The sequence below is a fragment of the Rhinopithecus roxellana genome, chromosome 19 (assembly GCF_007565055.1).
Source record: "Rhinopithecus roxellana isolate Shanxi Qingling chromosome 19, ASM756505v1, whole genome shotgun sequence".
Classification (NCBI taxonomy): Eukaryota; Metazoa; Chordata; class Mammalia; order Primates; family Cercopithecidae; genus Rhinopithecus; species Rhinopithecus roxellana.
This window is the reverse complement of record NC_044567.1, coordinates 79,330,635-79,347,096: the sequence shown is the minus strand read 5'-3', so window position 1 is coordinate 79,347,096 and position 16,462 is coordinate 79,330,635. Positions and strand designations below refer to the sequence as shown.

General features: G+C 38.1%; 1 protein-coding gene across 14 annotated transcripts in view; it reads left to right on the top strand.

Moving 5' to 3' along the window:
- The window catches only part of CEP112 (centrosomal protein 112), a 569,199-nt gene that overhangs the window by 120,870 nt on the left and 431,867 nt on the right, over positions 1 to 16,462 (top strand). For all 14 annotated transcript variants that reach the window (XM_010379988.2, XM_030923682.1, XM_010379989.2 and 11 more), the window contains exons 11-12: positions 192 to 310; positions 9,460 to 9,603. In XM_010379988.2, coding sequence (XP_010378290.1) covers positions 192 to 310; positions 9,460 to 9,603 — 263 coding nt within the window. The remainder of the gene's footprint in view (positions 1 to 191; positions 311 to 9,459; positions 9,604 to 16,462) is intronic.

Sequence of the window (16,462 nt, the reverse complement as noted above, 5' to 3'; positions counted from 1 at the left end):
ATTAATTTAACCAAGCCAGTCTGTGGTGGTAGAAATCGAGAAAAAGAGCAAGGAATAAAAGATACTTTAGAAGAAAGTATTGAGAAGACATGGTGAAAAATTGAATTATGTACTAATTGGCGCACTAAATTTTATATAATCAAACTCTGTATCTAGAATTGGTTTAACTGTGTTTTCATCATTTTCGACAGTTCAGACACTGATACGTGACTGTCAAGTTATCAGAGAGACTAAAGAAGACCAGATTGCAGAGCTAAAAAAGATATGTGAACAGAGCACAGAATCTCTAAATAATGACTGGGAAAAAAAGGTAAGCTACATAAAATAGTAATGGAAAATATAAAAGTTTATGCTTCCAAGTAACATATTTAATTATAATAGATTTCACAGAATATACAGAAAAGGATAAAAAATAACTAAAATTCTAGGCTGTTCAGAAATACTGTTCATGTTTTGGTATATTTTCTTCTGGAAGTCTATGGTCTATAAAATAGTTTTTATTTAGAAAATATTCTTTTGACTAGCTCTTGAATTTAATTAATGTTCTAGATTTCTTATCATAGCTAACAGATTTTAAACAAAATTAGTTAAACAACACTAAAACAATTTTTGTTAATTAAGCCATTTTAATTTTGAATTTGGGCCACTGAAGCATTTCTTTCCTGAAATTTTAGATAATATTATATGGACTAGAATTTATTGTATAAACTTACTTTATTTTTGATTGACATGTAATGATTTTACATATTTTTAGGGTACAGTGTGATATTTCAATACATAGATACATTATATACTGATAAAACCAGAGTAATCAGCATTTCTATCACCTCAAACATTTATCAGTTCTTTTTGGTGAGGACATTCAAATTCCTCTCTTCTAACTTTTTGAAATATGTAATACATTATTATAAACTATAAGCACTCTACTGTGCATTAGAAAACCGTAATTTATTTCTCCTATATTACTGTATTAGTCCATATTCATACAGTTATAAAGAACTGACTGAGACTGGGTAATTTACAAAGGAAAGAGCTTTAATTGACTCACCGTTCAGCATGGCTGGGAAGACCTCAGGAAACTTACAGTCATGGCAGAAGGTGAAGGGGAAGCAAGCCACCTTCTTCACAAGGTGGCAAGGAGAATGAACACAGGGGGAACTACCACACACTGTTAAAACCATCAGGATCTCATGAGAACTTACCCACTATCATGAGAACAGCATGGGGGAACTGACCCCATGCTTCAGTTCCTTCCACCTGTTCTCTCCTTTGACACATAGGGATTATGGGGACATCTACAATTCAAGATGAGGGGTGGGGACATAGCCAAACCCTGTCAATAACTGTAACATCATACCTCCTCTTTAACTTCTCTCTATTGCCTTTCCTTCCTCTCCTTCCCTACTTCTTATAATCGGTATCTGATCTCTACTCCTATGAGCTCAACTTTTAAAATTCCATGAGTGTGATTGTGTATTTGTTTTTCTGTTCCCAGTTTATTCCACTAAACACAATGTCCTTCTAAGTTTGTCCATGTTGTTGCAAATGGCAGGATTTCATTCTTTGTTGTAGCTGAATAGTATTCAAATGTGTGTGTGTGTGTATATTTGTGTGCGTATCTATCACCTTTTCTTTATCCATTCATCCTTTGATGAGCACTTACGTTGATTTCATATCTTGATTATTATGAATAATACTGCAGTAAACATGGGAATGGAGATATCTCTGACATATTGATTTTATTTTCTTCAGATATATATCTAGTAGGGGGATTGTTGGATCATAGAATAGTTCTATTTTTAATGTTTTGAGGAACCACACTGTTTTCCCTAGTGGCTGTACTAATTCATATTCCCTCTAGCAGTATATAAGGGTTCTCTTTTCTCTACATCCTCACCAACACTTGTTATCTTTTGACTTTTTAATAATAATCATTCTAACTACAGTTAGATGATACCTCATTGTAAGTTTGATTTGCCTTTCCCTAATGATTAGTGAGGTTAACATTTGCCACATACCTTTTGGCCATTTCTATGTCTTCTTCTGAGAAATGTCTGTTTAGGTCCTTGACCTAAATAAATCATTAGGTTATTTTTTAATCATCAGAATGTTTGTTTTTTTTTGCTATTGAGTTGTTTGAGTTTCTTATATATTTTGGATATAATCCCCATGTCAGATGTATAGTTTGCAAATGTATTTTCCCGTTCTGTAGGTTGCCTTTCACTCTGTTGATTTTTTTTTTCTGTGCAGAAGCTTTTTAGTTTGATGTAATCCCATTTGTCTTTTATTTTTTTTCTTGCTTTTGTTGCCTGTGCTTTTGAGGTCCTATACAGAAATTGTTGCCTAGATTTATGTCATGGAGTTTTTCCTCTATGTTTTCTTCTAGTAGTTCCATAGTTTTGGTTCTTCCGTTTAAGTCTTTAATTCATTATGAGTTGATTTTTGTGTGTGGTGAGAAATACAGGTCTAATTTCATTGTTCTGCATGTGAATATCCAGTTTCCCCAGCACTGTTAAAGAGACTATACTTTCCCCATTGTATGTTCTTGGCGTTTTTGTCAAAAATCAGCTGGCTGTAAATGTGTGGATTTTTTTCTGGGTGCTTCATGCTATTTTATTGGTCTGTGTGTCTGTTTTTATGCCAGTGGCACACTGTTTTAGTTACTACAACTTCAAAGTATATTTTCATGTCAGTTACTGTGATGCCTCCACCTTTGTTCTTCATGCTTAAGATTGCTTTGGCTATTCAGAATCTTCTGTGGTTACATGCAAATTTTAGGATTGCTTTTTCTGTTTCTGTGAAAATGTCATTGATATTTTGATAGGGATTACATTTGAGTCTGTATATTGCTTTGAGTATTATGGATACTTTATTTCATTTTTAAAAATAATTTCAGCTTTTATTTTAGATTCAGAGGGTACATGTGCAGGTGTGTTACATGGTTGTATTGTGTGACACTGAGGTTTGGGATATGAATGATCCCATCATCCAAGTAGTGAGCATAGTACCCAACAGTAGTTTTTCAGCCTTTGTCCCCCTCTTTCCTCTAGGAGTCTCCAGTGTCTATTGTTCCTATTTTTATGTCCATATATAGCAATGTTTAGCTCCCACTTGTAAGTGAGAACATGCTTGGTTTTCTGTTTCTGCATTAATTTGCTTAGTATTATGGCCACCAGCTGCATCCACATTACTACAAAGGACATGATTTCATTTTTTATGGGCATCTAATATTCCATGGTGTATATATACCACATTTTCTTTATCCAATCCACCATCAATGGACATCTAGGTTGATTCCATGTCTTTGCTATTGTGGATAGCATGGCAATGAACATACAAGTGCATGTGCCTTTTTTGTAGAATGACTTTTTTTCCTTTGGGTATATGACCAGTAATGGGATTGTTGGGTCAAATGGTAGTCGTTCTAAGTTCCCTGAGAAATCTCCAAACTGCATTCCACAGTGGTTGAACTACTTTACGTTCCCACATTAACAGTATAGAAGCATTCCCTTTTTTCTGCAACCTTGCCAGCATCTGTTATCTTTAGTCTTTTAAATAACACCCATTTTTACTGGTGTGAGGTGGTATCTCATTGTGGTTTTGAATTGCATTTCTCTGATGACGTGTGATGTTGAACATTTTTTCATATGTTTGTTGGCCACTTGTATTTCTTTTTTTGAGAATTGTTTGTTCATGTCCTTTGTCCACTTTTTAAGGGGGTTGTTTTTTCTTGTTGAATTGTTGACTTCTTTATAGATTCTGGATATTAGACCTTTGTCAGATACATAGGTTGCAAATATTTTCTCCCATTCTGTGAGTTATCTGTTTACTTGATAGTTTCTTTTGCTGTGCAAAAGTTCTTTATTTTAATTACGTCCCACTTGTCCATTTTTTACTTTTGTGGCATTTGCTTTCGTGGATTTAATCATAAATTCTTTACCAAGGTCAATGTCTAGAATGGTACTTCCTAGATTTTCTTCTAGGATTTCTAAAAGTTTAGGTCTTAAACCTTTAATCTATCCTGAATTAATTTTTGTATTTTGTGGGGTATCCAGTTTCATTCTTCTGCATATGACTAGCCAGTTATCTTAGCCCCATTTATTGGATAAGGAGTCCTTTCCCCATTTTTTTTTGGTCAACTTTGTCAAAGATCAGATGGTTGTAGGTGTGCATCATTATTTCTGGATTCTCTCTTCTGTTTCATTGGTCTATGTGTCTGTTTTTATACCAGTACTATGTGGTTTTGGTTATTGTAGCCTTATAACATAGTTTTTTTTTTTTTGTCTTTTTGTTTTTTTTTTTTTTTTTCCTTTTTGTGGAGAACGGGGTCTCGCTGTATTACCCAGGCAGGTCTCGAACTCCTGGGCTCAAGCTATCCTCCCGCCTCTGCCTCCCTGAGAGCTGGGATTACAGGCGTGAGCCACCGCGCCCGGCTATAACATAGTTTTAAGTTGGGTAATGTGATGCCCACTGGCCTTGTTCTTTTGTTTTATTTTGTTTTTGAGACAGGGTCTTGCTGTGTCATGCAGTCACCACAGCTCACCACAGCCTTGACCTCCTGGGCTCAAGTGATCCTCCTGCCTCAGTCTCCTGAGTAGGTGGGACTACAGGTGTGCACTACTACACATGGCTAATTTAAAACTTTTTTTTTTGTAGAGATGGGATCTCACTGTGTTGCCCAGGCTTGTCTTGAACTCCTGACCTCAAGTGATCCTCCTGCCTCAGCCTCCCAGTAGTGCTGAGATTGCAGGCAGTCAGGCACCATGCCTGGCTTGTTGTTCTTGCTTAGGATTGCTTTAGCTATTCAGACTCTTTTTTGGTTCCATATGAATCTTAGAATCATTTTTTCTAATTCTGTGAAAAATGACATTGGTAATTTGACTAGGATAGTGTTGAATCTATAGATTGCTTTTTAGTTAGCTCTTTTCTAGTTTTTATTTTGTTATTTCTAGTCATGTGGTTTTTCTTTCTCACATTTTGGTTTTATCTTTTCTATAAATTTGGCATTTTTAAAAAAATTTGCTTCAAGGACATTGTGTGCCTAGCAGGTCCCCTTTTTTCCTTTGTCTGAATTCCCTAATTTAATATATTCTAGTTTAAATAGTCAGGTATTTGAAGAGAAGAGGCTTCTACCACTTACGAGGGTACATCTTTTCCTTTCTGCTGGATTAGTAAAGCTTTTTTTCTGGTTATACAATGAATAGTGGATGTGTAAATATGTAAATCTGGTTGACTTTTTTTTTTTTTTTTTTTGAGACAGAGTCTTGCTCTGTTGCCTAGGCTGGAGAGCAGTGGTGCAATTTCAGCTCCCTGCAACCTTCTGCTCATGCCTCAGCCTCCCAAGTAGCTGGAATAACAGGTGTGGCCACCACTGCCTGGCTAAGTTTTATAGTTTTTGTAGATACGGGGTTTTTCCATGTTGGCCAGGCTGGTATCAAACTCCTGGCCTCAAGTGATCCTTCCACCTTGGCCTCCCAAAGCGTTGGAATTACAGGTGTGAGTCACTGCACCTGCCCCCTCATTGAAGGCTTTGTGTGTGTGTATGTGTGTGTGTGTGTGAAGTGCAACTTCATGTAAATCTGGGCTGAGGTGAAAACTGAGTGCAAGCAGGACGGGCACCAACATTAATAAGAACATGATAGATTCACTTTGTTATTTATGTAGTCATTCATTCAACAATTATGTACTCTGCATGGACAAGGTGATGTGTGTGTGTGTGTGTGTGTGCGCGCGCGTGTATTCCCTAATAGAAATATGCATACTATATCTCTCACCTTAAGTCCCAGTTATTCAACTACCTATTTAAAATCTCTCCTTGTTCTGAATTCCATCATTGTCTCTAAACTTCATCTTCTTCCTTTGTTGCCTAAAATGGGCATTCCCTTTTCCCCTATCCCATGGAGAATACCTATCCCATGGAGGGATATACCTACCCAGTAGAGTATTCTCCATGGGATAGGGATCAACTCAGCTACTCAAAGACTCTTCTTTTTGCTTCAGCTCACACATCTAATGCCTTGCCAAGTTCTGTTAATTATCCATCTTTTGAATGTATCTACCACTCTTCCTTCCTTAGTTCAGGAGACCCTGTCTCTTCCTTAGATCACCCGTAACTGGACTCTGCCTCCAGTCTGTCCCTCGTCATTCCATGTCCCACAATACAGCCAAATTGGTCTTTCACAAACACAAATCTGGTTGACCCCACAACCGTATTTAAATCACTCTAGTGGTTCCCATTGTCCTAGTGGTTCCCATTGTTTCCTTAGTTGTTAGGACTTACAAGGCTTTTCATGATAAAGACTCTGGTGATCTTTCAAGTCTCATCTTTTCTCACAATCCTTCTTCCTGTCTTGACTTTTGCCCCAGCTGTCAACATGTTTTCCAGTTACCTGACTATACTATGCTGTTCTAATCTGTGGGCCTTTAAAAAATATCGAGTTATGATTTACATGCCATAAAATTCACTTTCTTAAAGTAGACAATTCATTGTTTTTTTTGATGTATTCACAAAGTCGTGCAACTTTCACCACAATATAATTTGCAGACCATTTCCATCGCCCTAGAAAGAAACCTTTACCCATCAGCAGTCAGTTACCACTCCCCACACCCCAGGCTCTTCAACCACCGATCTACTTTTTGTCTTTATAGATTTGCCTATTCTAGACATCTCATATAAATGCAATAATATAATATGTGGCATTTTGTGACTGGCTTCTCTCACTTACCGTAATATTTTAAAGTTCCACCCTCCCTGTAGCATGAATCAATAGTTCAGTCAGTTTTATGGTCAAATAATATTGCATTATGTGGATAGACCACATTTTGCCTATCCATTCATCAGCTGATAGACATTTGAGTGGGCTCCACCTTTTGGATATCATGAATAATGTTGCTGTGAACATTGTGTGTGTTTTTACATTCTGTTAGGTGTAGTCCTAGGAGTAGGATTCCTGGGTTATGTGGTAACTCTGTTTATCTTTTTGATAAATTTTTTGGGGAACTGTCAAAGTGTTTTCCACAGTGGCTGCGCCATTGACCTGTGGGGTTTCATAACACTTTTCCCTTTTTTTGGGACAGATTCCTGTTGCCTCTGGGTCTCCTCTGGCATGAGCCAACTATATGGTTAAAGATGAATATGTAGGATGCTGGGAAGGGCATTTGTGTCTCCTGTGCCCATTATCAAACTCTGGGTAAAAATTCTTCTTGAGAATTCATATGGATCAACTCATTGTTATATCCTGTGATTTCATAAACTCTAGCAGGATTTGTATCCTACAGCCTAATAATATTTTCTACTAAAATAGTTTATCCTCAAAGGAACATTTGCTGTTTAAAACCTCCTAGACTGAGTGACCTGGACTCCAATTCGTTGTTAGGTTTGGGAAAGTGCTCACTGATGCATTATGCCTGGTACATAGCAGGTACTAATAAAATTTGTTGAATGAATACATATTAATAGTATAGTTAGACTATTAGACCAGATGCCTATCTAGTCCTCAAACACATCAGCCAAGTAATAGCATACTTGTTTTTGCCAGTGCCATTTTTACCCTTGTAGTCTCAACTGCAAATTCCTTGGATGAGTGTTGTAGACTGACTTACAGACACCCCTCCAACAGTGACAGTCCCTTTACTGAAACAACCGTGGAACACACATGAGAAACCACTAAGTGTTGATGGGCTATTAGATTTTTGACATTCGGCAGGCATATGTTCTAGGGACTTTGGGAGATCATAAACATGAGAAAACCACTACATCGTATAATTGCTCCTGTAAGTACAACTGTAAAATTCTAAGGGACTCCTTTAGAGCCCATTATCTGAGTTACTATCATGTCACTCAACAGCTGTGAAGGAGCACTGAGATTTGGGTGCAATGTACCAGCTACGTGACTCACTTTTGAACAACAGACCTAACACTGCTTTACGATGTTTATTTCAGCAAAACTAAAAATTAGATACATCAGGGATTTTGGGGACCACTTACAAATAACCAAAACTGTGTATGTTAAACTTGCAAAATCCCAGAGTCTTCTATATGGCTATTTCTGAGCAACCTCATTCTTCCTATTCAGCTAGAAACTAGAAGAAGAGTTCTTGAGACCTTTACCAGTACAAAAATCATAATTATAGCCTGCATTCTGCCCTAGCTTCCATCTCTCACAGGTTTTCCCTGTCCTTCCAGTATCTTCCTACTCAAGTAAGAGTCTGCACTGCCTGTATTGTGTCCTTTCTCTCTTCCCTATTTATAGGTAGTGAATCAAATATATCATTTGGGGCCAGGCATGGTGGCTCACACCTGTAATCCTAGCATTTTGGGAGGCTGAGGTGGGTGGATCACTTGAGGCTAGGAGTTCGAGACCAGGCTGACCAACCTGGTGAAACCCCGACTCTACTAAAAATATAAAAAAATTAGCCAGGTGTTGTGGTGGCTACTTTTGATCCCAGCTACTTGGGAGGCTGAGGCAGGAGGATCAAGTGAACCTGGAGGTGGAGGTTGCACTGAGCCAAGTTTGCACCACTGCACTCCAGCCTGGGTGACAGAGTGAGACTCCATCTCAAAACAAAAACAAAAACAAAAAGCCAAATATATCATTTGGACTGTTTGGACTCCTGGTCTCTTCACCTATTGGGTAGGTGTGGGGTTGATGCAGGGAATGGAAGTTAGACTCAGAATTGTACCCCCATTAAGATAAGTGAAGAAATGCTCACAAGGCTGGGAGCACAGATTTTCAACCCCTTTTGGAAGTTGTCCATTGAAGCTTGTCTGGACCTCCTGTATTTGCCTTTATTTTCCTTACCTTAGTTTGTATAAAAATTTTAAAGCCTCATCCATTTAAACAGTGTATACGTAATGATTTTTTTAAATAAGTAAAGACCTCCGTACATATAGTATACAATTCTGTTTAGTCACCCCACCCATACTCTGTTTGGTTGATAAATGTGATCTTTTTGTCTGTTTTTCTATAGATTAGGGAATGACTAGAAGTAATTTCTTGTTTGAGGTGCGGGTAGGAGAGAAAGCAGTTTTTAACATTACTGTTGTACAAAATTCCATGCAAATAGGATGAATAATGGGGACAGTGAGACAATATTCCTAATAAGTAACAATATTATAATGTTTCTATTTTCTCATTTCAGACTAATACTAGTATTGTTTACTTGTGTTATCTGCCTGGTTTATTTACCATTTCTACCTGAGGCAGATAATTCCTTTTAATATTGGTTAATCCATTAAAATTTTCAATTCAGGAAAGTAAAGGAAAAATTAAGTATTTCTTATCCTGCTTTTTATATGATATCTTTACCTTGAATGTTTATTGGTGGTTTTTAATATCTTTTGGTGTTCAGGGCATCATATATATAAATAGAGGAATATAGGAAACCATTTTTCCCCTGCATTACAAAATAGTCAATTCCATAGTAGTAAAAGAGTTAACTCTTGATTTTCTGATGTAGCTTCACAATGCTGTAGCAGAAATGGAACAGGAAAAGTTTGATCTTCAAAAGCGACACACTGAAAACATTCAAGAATTGCTTGAGGATACAAATGTGCGTCTGAATAAAATGGAGAGTGAATATATGGTGCAAACACAGTCCACAGTGAGTCTTTAAACCTGTTCTTGACATCTTAGAACCTGTCTTCTCAATTTCCATGTCCTCATGCTTCCCTAATGTGCACGGCGTAGAAAGGTGTTACAGAATCAAAAGAAAAACTTTACCTTCCTACTCCATGCAGATTTATGTGTGTCCATGGACAGACCCTTGAAGTCTGTGAGGGATTTGACTCTAGAGTGTTTGATGCTGCTTTTTATTTGTTATTATTATTTTTTATTTTTTTTATTTTTGGTTTTTGAGATGGAGTCTCGCCCTGTCACCTAGGCTGGAGTGCAACGGTGTGACCTCGGCTCACTGCAACCTCTGCCTCCTGGGTTCAAATGATCCAGCCTCCTGAGTAGCTGGGATTACAAGCGCCCGCCACCATGCCCAGCTAGTTTTTGTATTTTTAGTAGACACAGGGTTTCACCATGTTGGCCAGGCTGGTCTCGAACTCTTGACCTTGTGATCCACCCTCCTTGGCCTCCGGAAGTGCTGAGATTACAGGCGTGAGCCCCTGCACCTAGCCTTATTTATTATTTTTTAACTCTCAGAAGCTTTTATAAATCTTTCTTCTTCTTCTTTTTTTTTTTCCATTGACTTTCAGTTCAGAGATAATCTCTTTTCTTTTTTTTTTCCTTTGAGACAGAGTCTTGCTCTGCTGCCCAGGCTAGAGTACAGTGGATTAATCTTGGCTCACTGCAACCTCTGCCTCCCAGGCTCAAGTGATTCTTGTGCCTAAGCCTCCCAAGTAGCTGGTACTACAGGTGCATGCCACAGCATCCGATTAATTTTTATATTTTTAGTAGAGACAGGGTTTTGCCATGTTGACCAGGTTGGTCTTGAACTCCTGGGCTCAAGCAATCTGCCCCCATTGGCCTCCCAAAGTGCTGGGATTACAGTCATGAGCAACCATGACTGGCCATTTCTTTTCTGTCTTTTTTTGTTTGTTTGTTTCATTTTTTAAAATAAAGACTTGATTGTTTTTCTGAAAATAATGCTCATGTGAAGGAAATCAAAGAGGGAGATTAGAGTAGTGTGACCACTCTGACCAGTGTTCTTAATAGATCATATTGAATCAGGAACCAGACATAGATGTCACATGGGTAAGCCCAAAATGTTCCTTACTGAAATAATTCAGAAGGAGGTCACCACAATCAGGCTACACAGCAGGGAGACCCGTGACACTGGTCAGGGTGAGATAGAGGATCCCCCAAAGAGACTGTTCATACAAAAAGTTAGCTGGGTGTGGTGGCGGGCGCCTGTAGTCCCAGCTACTTGGGAGGCTGAGGCAGAAGGCTGTGGAGTCTAGGTCTGAGGAAGTGACTGTCTTCAGCTCTTTAGGAACCTGCCTTACATCCTAAGATCCATAAGCCTGGAACAGTTCTGCTGGAAGGTTACTCTGCACGTGGATCAGAGCTCCTCATGCCCACGACCAGTGCATCGCATCGGTCTTGTTACTGATACAAATCGTCCCCTACTTAACGATGGTTTGACTTACAATTTTTTGACTTTATGTTGGTGGAAAGGTAAGATGCATTTAGTAGAATACCAGATGCTCCTCAATTTACTATGGGCTTATGTCCCCAAATGGTTGCATGGGTACTTAAAGTGATGCATATTGCTTTCACACTGTCATAAAGTCAAAGTCGTGTCAATCATGCCATCGTAAGTTGGGGACCATCTATCTGTACATTCATTCTGTTCTTCACTTTCAATACAGTGTTCAGTAAATTACATGAAATACCCTGTACTTCATTGTAAAATAGGCTTTGTGTTAGGTGATTCTGCCCATCTGTACGCTAATGTAAATGTTCTGTGCATATTTAAGATAGGCCAGGCTAAGCTATGATGTTTGGTAGGTTAGGTATATTAAATGCATTTTTAAATTAATGATATTTGAAACTTAATGATGGGTTTATTGGGACATAATCTCATTTTAAGTCAAGGAGCATCTGTATGTAATATGACCTCATAGAATGGTCCAGTGTTGTATCCCAGGTATGAGCTCTGTCTCATTTACCATTCACAACCTCCCCAGGCCAGCCTGGCTTGGTCCAAGTACTTTCTTGAATTTAAAGCTGTGGAATTTGAACAAGAGTCGTTACCCAGGCATATCACACGTATATCTTAGAGTGTGTTACCTTGCACCCTTAGACAGGCACTAAGGCCTACCTCACATTGGAAAAGAAATGAGAAGTGGTATGCATGGTTGTGTGGAACCTGGACTTCAGGGTCAGACAGTTGTGGGTTCAAATCCCAAGTCCTTAATAGCTTGGGTGTCGTGTAAGCTCTTCAGATGTTAATTGTTCTTATTTGTGGAACAGAATAACAGTAGTACAGTATAATGTAAGTTGTTGGAAATATTATTTTAATATACATAAATTAAGTTACACAATAATAAGCCCACAGATCATTGTTAATATTATGTTCAAAAATGAAACATACAAGAATGACAATCAAGAGAGACATACAAATGAAAAAAGAAGGACTCAGTTTAAGAAGGTCCGAGCACTTTGGGAGGCTGAGGTGTTCAGATCGATTGAGCCCAGGAATTCAAGACCATCCAGAGTAACATGGTGAGACCATGTCTCTGGAAAAAAAAAAAATTAACTAGGCCCAGTTGGGTGTGCTTGTAGTCCCAGTTACTTGGGAGACTGAGGCAGGAGGATTACTTGAGCCCATTAGGTCAAGGTTGCAGTGAGGTGTGATTGTGCTACTGGATGCCAGCTTGGGCAGTGGATCCAAAAAAAAGAAAAAATTAACACACTTGTTTGATGAAGAGGTGAAAATTGTTTGGGCCTCCATTCTGTTCCGTAGAAATGACAGGAATAGGGTAAAGAAAAAGGCATAAGCCCTGGTGGACAAAGACAACGAGAGAGCAATGCAATTTTTGGAGTTGGAAAGGCAATGGATTTGTTGAAATTCATCTAGCAGGCTCAAGAAAGCATAACCCTAAATCAACAGTGAAGAAACCTGAGAAGCAAGACTGATTACGTCATGGGACCTCCAGAGGCTCCAGGCATCTCTGGAAGAGGAGTGATAAGTGGCCCTTCAACACATAAATTGTTAGAAGTCGTATTTAAGAAGCAGGTAGATGTTTAATTGGAGTGCTGGGTACAAGGATGTTTATTATACTCTTCCTTGTAATTTTGTAGATATTTGAAATATCCCATAATACAACTTTTTAAAAATAATAAAATAACAAAAATATGACCAAATCTTTATATCTTCTCCCCCATTTTGTGAAGCATGAGATTGTCTTTTCTACAACTCAGCAGAAGACATTAGGTTATTTTCTGGAGAGAATACAACACTGTCTGGATTGGGAGACTTCAGGCACAGTTGAGGTTTTTACAATGGCAACTGGCCAAGTGTGGTGGACAGATCCCTGGGAGTCCTTGAGGCTCTAGAATCCCTTGAGTGTCCATATTGTAAACCACCACGATCCTCTCCCCATTCCCCTACCCTAAAGAAAAAACAATAGAAAATTAAGTCACTAATGTGAGAAAAAATACTAAATACCTTTAGGTTTCTTTACCTTAATATCCATTGCCAGAAGAAACTGGCGCCACATCTATTAATGAAAAATAAACATTAGAAAAAAATGTGACCCCACTTGATTTTCAAGTATGAAGGAGATGAGCAGTTTTGAACATCATCTCTTTGATTTTTATATATGTAAATATCACTATAATGTCTCTAGTTAATGGACGTTTTGGCATTATTTTGAGCCCTTTAAATTTGAGTTTCTTAATTTAGTTCTGAGCAGTGTATTTACAATCATTATTTCTTTGAAAAGATCTCTCCCTTTACCTCTTAGGTCTTATGCTATGTCTTCTATCTCTGTGTTTTCTTTCTATTCTTTATTACTATGATAGTTTCTCATTCTGATCTTACTCTCATCAGTTAATTGTTTGGTAGAGTTACTCCTGCTTAAGGATCTATTGCTTTTTATTTCAGCGATTATTTTTTATACCTAGTATTTTCATTTCACTCTTTATTTATTTATTTATTGAGATGGAGTTTCACTCTGTCGCCCAGCTGTAGTGCAGTGGCATGATCTCGGCTCACTGCAATTGCTACCTCCCAGGTTCAAGCAGTTCTCCTCCCTCAGCCTCCGGAGTAGTTGGGATTACAGCTGCGTGCCACCACGCGCGGCTGATTTTTGTTTTTTTAGTAGAGATGGAGTTTTGGAGTTTTGCCATATTGGCCAGGCTGATCTCAAATTCCTGACCTCCCAAATCTGCCCACCTTGGCCTCCCAAAGTGTTGGGATTATAGGTGTGATCCACTGCGCCTGGCCTCATTTGACTCTTTATTGATTAAGCTTATTTAAAATTATTAGTTCGTCTCTTCTCATAATTTATCTTTAGAATCATAGTGTGCTGTGTATTACGAATGGTGATGTAGATGATAATGTTATTATATGTGTGCAAGTACTACTGACTTTCTTTCATAGTGTTTTTTTGCCGATATCTAGGTATTTTGGACTGTGAGCCCATGTCCCTTGGGTTTGTAAGTTATTCTTATGCATATTGGGGAAAACCTGGAAGACCAGGTCCTTGTGTTGGTCAATTAGAGTCTGTTCAAGTAGCAAGGATGGGGTGAACCTCAGGGAGAGATCTCCACAATAGCACAGGACCACTGTTGAACTCTCTTTTGCAAATTCCCGTGTGCAATCAGCAAGCCTTGTAATCATAAGCGAGAGAAATACAACTTCGGAGAGAGACAGTCTCCTAGTTTGTAATACATCAGCTGATAGGATTTGGAGGGAGAGATGGTCTTTTGATGAAAGAAGTTCTTATTTTAACTTGTCAAATTTATAAGTCTTTAATAGTGCTTTTTTGGCTGGGCACGGTGGCTCACACCAGTAATCCCAATATTTTGAGAGGCCTAGGTCAGGAGTTCGAGATCAGCCTGGCCAACATGGAGAAACCCCATCTCTACTAAAAATACAGAATTAGCTGGGCATGGTGATGCATGTCTGTAATCCCAGCTACTCAGGAGGCTGAGGCAGGAGAATCACCTGAACCCAGGAGACAGGGGTTATAGTGAGCCGAGATCGTGCCACTGCACTCCAGCCTGGCCAACAGAGTGAGTCTCTGTCTCAAAAAAAAAAAAAAAAAAAAAAAAAAAAATAGTGCTTTTTATGTCTTGTTAAACAATTCTGTCTCTGTTGTAAGTGCAAGGTTACCTGTATATTTTATGAAAAACTTTAAAATTTTGCCTTTAACATTGAGGCCTTAATCCTTCTGGAGTTAGTTTTTGTGACTAACATAAAATAGAGATTTAATTTTGTTTTTTTCTATGTGAATAACTTTATTTTTCCAGCTTTACTTTAGAGTAATTCCTCCTTCCTTCATTGATCTGTCATACCTACTCTTATATATTCAACTTCTATATATGTGAACATTGGATAATTTCTCTGGCTCTGCAATGATTATACTGTTATCACTATTATAGCTTCATAATTACTCTTGATGCCTGATAAGGAAGTCTTCCTTCTTTGTTCATCAGAAGGGTCTTGGCCACTCTGGGCCCTTTCCTTTTACAAATACAGTCAGCTGTTTGGCTCTGTGCGTTCCTCATTTGTGATTCAACCAACCACACATTAAAATATTCAAAAAATTAAAAAAAATAAAAATGATACAATAGAAATAATACAAATAAAAATACTGCATAACAGCTATTTATATAGCATTTACATTGTATTAGACATGTTGTAGGTAATCTGCATGTGATTTAAAATATACAGCAGGAGGTGTGTAGGGTATATGCAAGTACTATGTCATTTGACATAAGGGACTTGAGCATCTCTGGATTTTGGTATTGTGGTTCTGCAGTTAGTTTCCAACAGATGGCAAGGGATGATTGTACATTTAGAATCAATTTACCAAGTTAATGAAGAAAACAGAACTCTGGGGTCTTTAGGACATCTTTTGTAATATTTATTCCTGAGTCTCAAACTTTTGTTGTATAAAGTTTTATATTTCTGCTGTATAAAAGACTCAAGAATAAATGTATGTTAGAAATTTAAACCCTTTACATGTATGTAGCAAATATTTTATAATTTATCATACACTGACTAGAACTTACAGAAAAATGTTAAATAATGGTGACAATAATGGTTTTAAAATGAAAGTTTTTGTTATTGCAAAAGATGTACAAGCTCATTATTGAAACTTTAGAAAAGATGATGATAAAGAAAAAGATTAATATCTACATAATAAAATTACTCTCTCATTGAAAGTGTATGTGAGTATGCATTCTTCTACATTTTCAAACCAAGGGTAGGTCTTTTAATTAGAAACAGGCTGGGTGCAGTGGCTTATGCCTGTAATCCCAGCACTTTGGGAAGCCGAGGTGGGCGGATCACTTGAGGTCAGGAGTTCCAGAGCGGCCTGGCCAACACGGTAAAACCCTGTCTCTACTCAAAATACAAAAATTAGCCAGGCATGGCTACTCAGGAGGCTGAGGCTGGAGTAAAAATTAGCCAGCTACTCAGGAGGCTGAGGCTGGAGAATCACTTGAACCCGGGAGGCAGAGGTTGCAGTGAACTGAGATCATGCCACTGCACTCCGGCCTGGGCAACAGAGTGAGACTCCATCTCAAAAAAAAAAAAAACAAAAACCAAAAAAAAAAAACCCCAAAACACGAAAGTTGGCCAATTTGATAGATATGTTGATTTCCTAGGGCTGCTGTGGCAAATGACCAGAAACCGAGTGGCTTAGACCAACAGAAATTTATTGCCTCACAGTTTTGATGGCCTGAAGTATGAAAGCAAGGTGCCAACAGGAACCTACTTTTTTTGAAGGTTCTGGGAGAAGAAAATTCTTCTTGTCTATTTGGAGCTTCTGGTGGCT